The sequence below is a fragment of the Ostrea edulis genome, chromosome 6 (genome assembly GCF_947568905.1).
Source record: "Ostrea edulis chromosome 6, xbOstEdul1.1, whole genome shotgun sequence".
NCBI lineage: Eukaryota > Metazoa > Mollusca > Bivalvia > Ostreida > Ostreidae > Ostrea > Ostrea edulis.
Window position 1 is genome coordinate 50,735,364 of NC_079169.1, and position 11,719 is coordinate 50,747,082.

The 11,719-nt window shown below is 37.7% G+C and overlaps 1 protein-coding gene across 1 annotated transcript in view; it reads left to right on the forward strand.

The window, feature by feature from the left end:
* LOC125646680 (serine/threonine-protein phosphatase 6 regulatory ankyrin repeat subunit A-like) overlaps positions 1 to 11,283 on the forward strand; it is a 37,754-nt gene extending 26,471 nt beyond the window's left edge. The window contains exon 6 of the mRNA XM_056139855.1: positions 5,414 to 11,283. Within this exon, the coding sequence (XP_055995830.1) occupies positions 5,414 to 10,029 (4,616 nt within the window). The 3' untranslated portion in view covers positions 10,030 to 11,283. The remainder of the gene's footprint in view (positions 1 to 5,413) is intronic.
* The last annotated feature ends 436 nt before the right edge of the window (positions 11,284 to 11,719 follow it).

Here is an 11,719-nt window from a genome sequence, read left to right on the forward strand (position 1 = left end):
AAGTATGTTCCGATATAACACTAACAGTAGAATTTTCATGATAGCTAAAGGGTGAAATAACATGACCTCAAACGCAATGCTGTCATACCCTTCTCCATTGTAATGGATATAGAAGATCTGGTGTTACAGGGACATGCACACGATTTGAGCTTTAAAAAAATCAAAGTTTATTTTTTTCATTTTTAAAGTTTAGAATGCTTAACTAAAGTATTTCTAATGGTCAGCAAAAATTTGAATGTCAGTTGTCGAGGTATATGGGAGATACCGAGCTCTCAATTTGTTATGTTAAGAAGGCTCGTGACATTGTTTTGTATGCATAGGTTAACATTACTCGTAAAAGTTCGTTAAAAAAGATTTTGTCAATTTACAAATTAATTCTGAACAAAATTAGATAGTTTCAAGTATTTAGCACATCATTTTGTTTTAAACACCCTATTTTCAATTAATCAATCTATATGTAAACAAAAACATGGCACGAGCCTTGTTTACATAACAAAGAATTGTGATTGCTGTATCTCACTTGTAACTTAAATATTGATATCCAAATTTTGGTTGACCATTAGAAATACTTTAGTTTTGTATTGTGAACAAAAAAAAAAAAAAAAAAAATGAAAAATAAATTTTCAGCTCAATCATGTCTATGTCAATTTAATTAGATTGTAAACTTATCAGCAAGTACGTGGCCGAGTGGTTTGAGCATCGCGCTCAATATTACACAGTCGCTCACCTCTGTTCGGCGCGGGTTCGGATCCCGCTCGCGCCGGAAGGTGAGAAAATTTCCCAGTTTACTTTCGGTAGGTCGGTGGTCTCTTTCCAGGTACAATGTACCTGGGTTCTCTCTTCCACCAATAAAAACTGGGTGCCACCAGATAACTAAACAAATGTTGAGTGTGGCGGAAAACAGCAAAGTAATCAATCAATCAGCAGCAAGTATTTCGACATATTTAATCCTTTCATTTTTGTTCTCATGAAAAATGGAAAATACACAAAACTCTCTTAAAGCATAACATTGTCCAAACACTTTAGTCTTTCATACCTCCTCATGGTGTTATATATGAGAGGTGAAGATAAAGAACAGTAATCATTTTTATAAATCCCACAAGGAATACAAACTAGAGAGTTTGGCAAACACGGACCACTGGATATACCAGAGGTGGGATCAGGTGCCTAAAAGATGTATCCCCTCTCGGCCGGTTACACCCGCCGTGAGCCCTATATCATGATCAGGTAAACGGAGTAATTCGTAGTCAAAATCAGTGTGCCAAGAACAGCATAACAATCGATATAAAAGAGTTTAGTCGTGTATACCAACTTATTTCAAGTTCAAGTCTACACCCTGTATTTCCTTCAAATATTACATCCAATATAGATATAGACCATCTTATATTCAATCCACCTACGTGTTGTTTCCAGCTGGACATGTCATTACTGGTGATGTTGATATAGTTGAAAATGAGGACATCAAATCACTTATTCTGAAAGGTCTTAAATATAGAGAACCTCGGTCTTTCAATTGGCAGTAAAACTTTATCTCTATTATGAATTCTGTAAAAGATTATTCCAGACGATGGGCTAAATATGAAAAAGAAGTAATTTATACATTGTCAGAATGGGTTAAAAGCATAAGAGGGATATTAAAATCCCGCATTAGACATATTAAACCAAACGTACGTACTATATATCCCTCTGTATTTAGTAAACCAGATGTGATAAAAGAATTAGATATGTTACATGATGAATATGTTTTGGTACTAGCTGACAAAGCTTGTAACAACATTGTCTTTGTTTGTAAGGCTCATTATTACCAATTGTATTTTAACGAATTTTGCATTAATTCCACTTTTGGTAATCGTACTTATACCCCAACTACCCTTCTAAAAGATGAAATTTTTCAAAACCATGCTTCAGTTTTAGACACACTTAATATCCCTGTCAATGGGTCGCATGAATATGAGTTACCGTGTATATACTGGATTCCTAAACTTCATAAAAACCCTTACAAACAAAAATACATTGCTGGATCCAGTAAGTGATTTACCAAGTCCCTATCTTTGCTCCTCACGAAATTATAAACAGCTGTGAAGGAGAAACTTCAAACATATTGTGCGACTATATATACCAAAAGTGGTGTAAATCAAATGTGGATTCTAAAAAAATCGAAGGAACTTTTAGTAAATTTGAAAAAGCAAAAGTTTTCTCAAATCAACAACATCAAAACGTATGACTTCTCAACACTTTACACGAGAATTTTTCATGATGAATTAAATACTGTGCATTAAAATTGGTACCGTATAAGTTTTATATTATGACCTCTGGGTCGAGGTCTCTGTTCGTGGACGGTTAGTCCCCGAGGGTCTCTACAGTCCAATAGCTAAGTACTTCGTTACTAGCTTGAAAATACGGATGTATTTAATTGCCGTGGTAAAATGTAGAAATTCTTTTCAAAATTAAGGATTATCTCCCTCATGCATAGCTCGTATCCTTAGACGAATTTGACTCCAGGTTTTTGGCACTCTGTTTTTCCCTAAAATAGCTCTTACAAGTTTATTATTACTTCGGATTTCAACAATTTCGGTTGGGCATGACTGAAATAACATTATTTTCCCAAATGCGCATCTGGTGCATCTAAATTACTACCGTATAAGTCTTACATACTAGACATTTTGGCATTATAGACAGTTGCTTCAAAAAAAAATGGAAAACAGAGATATTCATATCTAGTGATCAGTCATCCAAAAAATTAATTTGTTAAACATCACTCTGATTCCACGCAGAAATACTCTGAAAATGAAATATAGGGCTCACGGCTGGTGTGACCGGTCGACAGGGGATGCTTACTCCTCCTAGGCACCTGATCCCACCTCTGGTGTGTCCAGGAGTCCGTGTTTGCCCAACTATCTATTTTGTATTGCTTATAGGACTTATGAGATTGATCACTGTTCGTTATCTTCACCTTTCATACAAAATATCCTGGAATTTCTTCGTTGTCTTTGGTGATCAGGTCTTCCAACAGTCTGTTGGAATTCCCATGGGCACGAATTATGCTCCTTTATTGGCTGATCTGTTTTTATATTCCTATGGAGCAGAATTTTATTCAAAAACTTCTACGTGAGTAGAAAACATATCTTGCTGTGGTCTTCAATTCGACATTTAGATATATCGACGACGTTTTATCTATTAACAATTATAATTTTCATTCGTAGATTGACTCAATCTATCCCTGTGAACTCGAAATAAAGACACCACAGAAACGTCTACCTGAGCTGAAAGCTCAGGTGAGCTTTTTTGATTGCCGGTTGTCCGTCTATCTGTCCGTCTGTATGTAAACTTTTCTTCACCTAAACTATTGAGCCAATTTCAACCAAACTTGACAAAAAGCATCCTTTGGTGAATGAATTCTGCTTCAGGAGAATATAAAAACAGCTCAGCTAACAAAGGAACGCAATTCATGTTCATGGGGATTCCAACGGAATGTTGGAAGACCTGATCACCAAATACCACGAAGTTATTGTCAATGAGGAACTATAACATATTTCTTATTTCAACTCCTGGGGACTTGTGCATGGAATCAGAGTGGCGTTTGACAAAGTAATTTTTTTATCACTAGATAGGAATATTTGTGTTTTCCATATATTATATATCTACATACAAATATAAAAGGATAATCTTTAAAACATATTCTTCTCAAGAACCACTAGACTAGGAAAGTACGAATTTAAATTAAAGCTTTCTGAGATGGTGCAGATTCATGTTTGTTATAATCATGGCCCTGGGGGTAGGGCGGAGCCACAATAGGGGATCAAAGTTTTACATACTTAAATATAGAAAAAAAATCATTAAAATTATCCTTAAGAACTATTGCGCCAAAGAAGTTTACATTTCCGTGAAAGATTCCTGACATAGTGCTGATTCAAGTTTGTAAAAATCAAGGTCCCCGAGGTCAGGATGGGTCCACAATAGCGGATCAAAGTTTTTCATACAACTATAATTCGGAAAATCGTTAAAAAGCTTCTTCTAAAGAACCACTGATCTAGTAAAATACAAATTTACATGAAATTTTCCTGACATAGTGCAGATTCAAGTTTGTTAAAATCATACCCCCCGGGGGGGTTGGGGTTGGGGGTTGGGGAGGTAAGGTGAAGCCAAAATAGGGGATCAAAGCTTTGCATACAAATTGATAGGAAAAACATTTAAAAAAAATTTGAAGAATCACTGGGCCAGAAAAGTTTACATTTACATGAAGCCTTTCTGACACAGTGCAAATTCACGTTTGTTAAAATCATGGTGCCCGGGGATAGGATGGGGCCACTTTACACACTAATGTATAGGGACAATCTTTACAATTCTTCTTCTCAAGAAACATTGGGCCTAACAAGTTTAATTATCAATGAAAGCTTCCTGATATAGTGTAGATTCGGGTTTGTAAAAAGCATGGCCCCCTGGGGTAGGTTAGGCCAAATAGGGATCAAAAGTTTACATGTGAATATATAGGGAAAATCTTTAATCCTGGGCCAAGATGACTCAAGTGAAGGATGTTGCCCATGGGCCTCTTGCTAAATCGAGGCAGGCTACTAACAAACAAGTTGATGGTGAAGGGGTTTCAACAGTCTCGTTTAAAGTCAGCATCTCGCAAATTATATGGTTGTTACAACCTTTCATTGGGTCAAATGCTGTCTGACGTGTTTCATACTGATTGTTTGCCGTTCTTGGCACACTGATTTTGACTACAGATAACTCCGTTAACCTGATCAAGATATAGGGCTCACGGCGGGTGTGACCGGTCCACAGGAGATGCTTACTCCTTCGAGGCAGCTGATCCCACGTGTTTGCCCAACTCTCTATTTTGTATTGGTTAAAGGAGATATGAGATTGATTACTGTTCGTTATCTTCACTTTTCATGTATGAAAAGGTGGAGATAATGATTGATTGTATATTATTTAACGCCTCGCTCGAGAATATTTCACTCATATGAGGGTGTCACCAAGACCGGTGAAGGGATTCAAATTTAGGCCTATGCTCGGCACTTGCAGTCCTTGAGCAGAGAGGGATCTTTATCGTACCACACCCACTGTGACGTGAATATAATGAACAGTGATCAATCATTTATTCTATGAAGAATGCAAAATTACGAATAGGGTAAACATGGACCCCTTGTCTCACAAAGGGTGGGATCATATGTCTGGGAAGAACAAGCATCCCCTGTTGAACGATAACAGCGGTCCTAAGCCCTATATCTTGATTAGGTGAAATGAGTAATCTCAAGCAACTACCATGCAGCATTTCTGTAGCAGGGATTTTATTGGTTGACAAATACCCATTCATAGCAAACTATGCAAACATATCAAAGATTATATGTTTGTAATTGTAATTAGAGTTCTGTTTCATGTAGACTTTCTTCAATATTAATTTCAGAACAATACAGGATTGAACTTCAGAAATGGAGTGAGGAAGACAAACTTTACCATGAAACTCACAGATTCCCTTCAATGATGAAGATAGTACGAAACCAATCTTTCGTAACATTTGTTGGTGTGCCTGGGTCCGGGAAGTCTGCCACAGCTCATCATATCGCCCTCAAGCTCAACAAAGAAGGTTATGAGGTTGTACCAACCAAAGACATCAGAAAACTAGAGGATTACTGTAATCCTTCTAATCCACAGGTTTTTGTTATTGACGATGTGGTGGGTGTTTTTGGTATGCAGAAAACAAAATTAGATGTGTTGGAAGATTATAAACAACAAATAACAACTCCATGCCTAGCAAAGTCTAAAACATTGATGACATGTAGAGAGGCAGTGTTCAATGAGGTGCAATCATACCAAACGTTGTTAACCGACGAATCAACTGTAGTAAAGTTGCATAGTTCTGAGAATGCATTAAATGATAATGACAAGAAACAAATTCTTCAGAAGTATGACTTGGGTATTCAGAAGTATGATTTAGACGTCGATTCACAGTTATCTTCATTGCCGGAGTCGTCATCCCGCATGTTTCCACTTCTCTGTAAATTGTTTTCAAAGGAAGATAATTTCAAAACTCTTGGTGAAAAGTTTTTCATGAAGCCAGTTCAATGCATCATGAAAGAATTGGATAGGATGCAAACACATAACAAGCTACATTACACAACTCTTGTTTTGTGTGTGATACACGACAATTGCCTCTCAAGAAATGTTTTGAATGATGAGGATTTTGCGAACAGAAAAAGCAATGTGTTAGAAAAATGTAAATTAGAAGCCCACACAGACACGTTCAAGTTTGAGGATGCCTTGTCAGCAATGGAAGGAACATACACAAAACAGAATGCTGATGGACAATACTCATTCATCCATGATTCTTTATACGAAATCTGTTCCTGTCATTTTGGCAAACAGTTTCCTGACCAAATATTGGAATACATGAGTAGTATTTATATTGCTAATTTTGTCAAACCTCAGACAAATGAAACGAGAATGACAGAGAAGCAAAATTTTACTAACTCGTGTGATGAAAGTAGTGAAGAAAACGAAGGCAGAAGTAGGAAAGAAGATGGATGTAATGAAAGTAAAGAGAACGATAACGTCAATGATAGTAAGGATTCCCTTGATCTTTGCATAACGTTACGCGAGGATCAGTATCCACTGTTAGCAAGGAGGCTATACAGAGACATAAAGAAAATGGAGCTGTATGACGTTTTCAGAAATCCTGTTTTAAAACATCCCAAGGTCTGTCAAGATTTCATTGCTGAGTTGGAGACAAAACCGTACGCAGAATTGAAGTCTTTATTTCTGCACCAACACAAACACATAGATAAGATAATGCGTAAACATGAAAGCATATTGGAGGGGAGTGAAGACATATATCAATGGAGTGAGCAGAAGGAAATACAGAGGCTGCTTGTGGTTGAAAGAGTGATTTTGGATGGAACAATGTCACATGTGAGAGTGATTAGTTGGGTGATTTACTATGGGCATAGCGAAATATTAAAGTTCATTGTAGAACAAACTCAACAGCACCAAGAAGGAAGTGAATTATTTATGATTACAAGAAATTCACAGTATGAACACACGGATAACAAAGGAACACAGATATCCGAAGCCACAGTTGCTGGATCAAATGACCAGTACATAGATATTAATTCAGCTTCAGAGCAGATCAGATTACTTCTTCTGAGTTGTTACAGTGGTGATGTAGAAACACTCGAGAACATTCTAGCTCATGCCAGTCTGCGATCCATTGATAGAACATATCATGATGATGCAGACGAAACTGATTTTTTGCCACTAAGGTCTCCTCTAACAATTGTGTGTAGGCGTGGATATGCAGTGATGGCACATAAGCTACTAAAGGCGGGTGCTGATATTAATATTCAGGATAGAAGCAAAGTTACACCACTGGTAGCTGCATGCTATGAAGGACATGTGGATGTGGTCAAAGCGTTGGTGAAGGAAAAGGCTAATTTGGATCTTCAAGATCGTCACGGAGACACACCACTGGTAACTGCATGTCGTAATGGACATGTCAATGTGGTAGAGATTCTAGTGAAAGCAGGGGCTGATATGAAGAAGAGTGATGAAAATGGATTCAAACCCCTGGTAACTGCGTGTCATGAAGGACATGCGAACGTGGTAAAAGTCCTACTGGAAGCAGGGGCTGATATCACAGAACTTGATAAAAATGGGTACACACCACTAGTAACTGCATGTCATGAAGGACATGTGAGTGTGGTAGAATTACTATTGAATGAAGGGGCTGATATCAATGAAAGTGATAAAAATGGGTACACACCACTAGTAGCTACATGTCGTAAAGGACATACGAGTGTGGTAGAATTACTAGTGAATGCAGGGGCTGGTATCAATGAAAGTGATAAAAATGGGTACACACCACTAGTAGCTACATGTCGTAAAGGACATAAGAGTGTGGTAGAATTACTAGTGAATGAAGGGGCTGGTATCAATGAAAGTGATAAAAATGGGTACACACCACTAGTAATTGCATGTTTGCAAGGATGTATAAGTGTGGTGGATGAGTTAGTGAAGCTGAAGGCTAATGTGAATCATCGGGATGGAAAGGGAGACACACCACTGGTAACTGCATGTCATAAAGGACATGTGAGTGTGGTAGAATCGCTAGTGAAAGCAGGAGCTGATATCAACGCAAGTGATAAAAATGGGTGCACACCACTGGTAACTGCATGTCGTGGAGGGCATAAGAGTGTGGTAGAATTACTAGTGAATAAAGGGGCTGACATCAATGAAAATGATAAAAATGGGTGCACACCACTGGTAACTGCATGTCGTGGAGGGCATAAGAGTGTGGTAGAATTACTAGTGAATAAAGGGGCTGACATAAATGAAAATGATAAAAATGGGTACACACCACTGGTAACTGCATGTCGTGAAGGGAATAAGAGTGTGGTAGAATTACTAGTGAATGCAGGGGCTGGTATCAATGAAAGTGATAAAAATGGGTACACACCACTAGTGATTGCATGTTTGCAAGGATGTATAAGTGTGGTGGATGAGATAGTGAAGCTGAAGGCTAATGTGAATCATCGGGATGGAAAGGGAAACACACCACTGGTAACTGCATGTCATGAAGGACATGTGAGTGTGGTAGAATTGCTAGTGAAAGCAGGGGCTGATATCAACGCAAGTGATAGCAATGGATACACACCGTTGGTAACTGCATGCCTCAAAGGATATGTCAATGTAGTGATTGAGTTAGTGAAAATGAAGGTTAATGTGAATCTTCGGGATGGCAGGGGAAACACACCCTTAGTAACTGCATGTCATAAAGGACATGTGAGTGTGGTAGAATTACTAGTGAATGAAGGGGCTGATATCAATGAAAGTGATAAAAATGGGTACACACCACTAGTAACTACATGTCGTAAAGGACTTACGAGTGTGGTAGAATTACTAGTGAATGCAGGGGCTGGTATCAATGAAAGTGATAAAAATGGGTACATACCACTAGTAACTGCATGTTTGCAAGGATGTATAAGTGTGGTGGATGAGTTAGTGAAGCTGAAGGCTAATGTGAATCATCGGGATGGGAAGGGAAACACACCACTGGTAACTGCATGTCATGAAGGACATGTGAGTGTGGTAGAATTACTAGTGAAAGCAGGGGCTGATATCAACGCAAGTGATAGCCATGGGTACACACCGTTGGTAACTGCATGCCTCAAAGAATATGTCAGTGTAGTGATTGAGTTAGTGAAAATGAAGGTTAATGTGAATCTTCGGGATGGCAGGGGAAACACACCCTTAGTAGCTGCATGTCGTAAAGGACTTACGAGTGTGGTAGAATTACTAGTGAATGAAGGGGCTGATATTAACGAAAGTGATAAAAATGGGTACACACCGTTGGTAACTGCATGCCTCAAAGAATATGTCAGTGTAGTGATTGAGTTAGTGAAAATGAAGGTTAATGTGAATCTTCGGGATGGCAGGGGAAACACACCCTTAGTAGCTGCATGTCGTAAAGGACTTACGAGTGTGGTAGAATTACTAGTGAATGAAGGGGCTGATATTAACGAAAGTGATAAAAATGGGTACACACCGTTGGTAACTGCATGCCTCAAAGAATATGTCAGTGTAGTGATTGAGTTAGTGAAAATGAAGGTTAATGTGAATCTTCGGGATGGCAGGGGAAACACACCCTTAGTAGCTGCATGTCGTAAAGGACTTACGAGTGTGGTAGAATTACTAGTGAATGAAGGGGCTGATATTAACGAAAGTGATAAAAATGGGTACACACCGTTGGTAACTGCATGCCTCAAAGAATATGTCAGTGTAGTGATTGAGTTAGTGAAAATGAAGGTTAATGTGAATCTTCGGGATGGCAGGGGAAACACACCCTTAGTAGTTGCATGTCGTAAAGGATTTACGAGTGTGGTAGAATTACTAGTGAATGAAGGGGCTGATATTAACGAAAGTGATAAAAATGGGCACACACCACTGGTAAATGCACGTGTTCATGGACATGTAAATGTAGCTGATAAGCTAGTGGAATTGGGAGCTGACGACAATCTAAAGTCTTAGTTGGGGTACACACCATTTGGATATGCGAGTTTTAAAGCAACTGTGAAAATGTTATTGAAGTATTGCGTTGATATACATCAATGGGATAGAAAAAGGAGAACAGCATTAGAAATTGCACATATAGAGGAAAATAAAAGTGTGATAGAGGAGCTAGAGAAGGCTTTGATCAGTTGTCAATCTACGATTTTGACAATAGAGCGAGTGCGATAATCTATGGTTGCGCTGAATGTTTTCATTCATCCATTACCATACATTGAATAATTAGTGCTAAACCATTATGACGGCAAGTAGAGCATCAGTTTTGACTGCACCAAATTCCAAATACGTTAAATGAGCCTTTTACATCAATCAAAGAATTAACGGTTTTATCCTCCGCCACATAGTGGTCGGGGTATATAGGTTTACCTTTGTCCGTCCTTCTGCAACACCCAGTTTTCCGGACTTTTTTCTAAACGCCTTGAGATATTGAATTGATTTTTTAGTATGCAGGTTTACATTGAGGAATTACAGATCGAGTTTGAGTTTTGTTCCGCTTCGTTGTTTTTGCTGGTGATGTGCCCCCTCAATTTAGAAAAATTAATGTTAGGACCAGTTTTCTAGACTTTTTTCTCAATGCAACGAGATATTGAATTGATTTTTTGTATGCGGTTGTATATTGATGAGTTACAAATCGAGTTTGAGTTTTGTACTGGTTAGTTGATTTTTTATGGAGTTGTTCCCTTTAACGTAGAAAAAAATTATTTATTTCTATGGCTACTAAATGCGTGTAACATACAATGCTATACTTCGATGGATTTCCTACATTTGACTTTACTGAAGTCGGAGGCATTCGTATCGTGCCGACACATCTAGCTATCATTATAAAGTGAGTCACGTATTTAGATTCGATTTTCTGTTTCATTTCCATTTTTAAAGAATTTTTGTAATTACAATTTTTGGGTTTATCCTTGGAAATTATTTAAAATGCTCAACATTTTAGCGCCTGATCTGATGTTTTGCATCAAGATTATCTTGTATAACATGTGATGTGATTGTTGAATCAAATGGGATGGAAATAAAACTACATTGTTGAAATATAACTAGATATTTTGTTCAAGACATCGGGAACAGAATATCTTGAATTACCCATTTAACTCAAGTTGAACAAATTATACATAAATGAATGAATTTTTTTAATCCTCATAAAGTGAGTCATGTAATCAAATTCAATTTTTTGTTTATTTCCATTTTTAAATAAAAAAAAAAATATTACAATCTCTGTGTTTTTTCTTGAAATTGTTAAAAATATTCAAAATTTCAGCGGCTGATTTCATGTTTTGCATCAAATTATCTTGTATAACGTGTGATGTAATTGTTGAATCAAATGGGACGGAAATAAAACTACATTGTGAAAACATAACTTGTTCAACATATATTTGTTCAAGACATCAGACACAGAGTATCAGTATCTAAAGTTACCCATTTAAATCAAGTTGAACAACTTATCTGCACTTGTTTCAGAAATGGTTCTCTCCAATTTCATGCGGTAGAGTAGTGAAATGATAGACTTCTTTTCAAAACGGGCACCTAGCTGGATAGAGCTAGCCCCCCCCCCCTCTCCCCCCCCTCTTCAACTCAATGACAAAATATATAAAGAACCAATAATTTCTCCAACGTTTGTGATTTCCCCGCCGATCATTCTACATTCTAT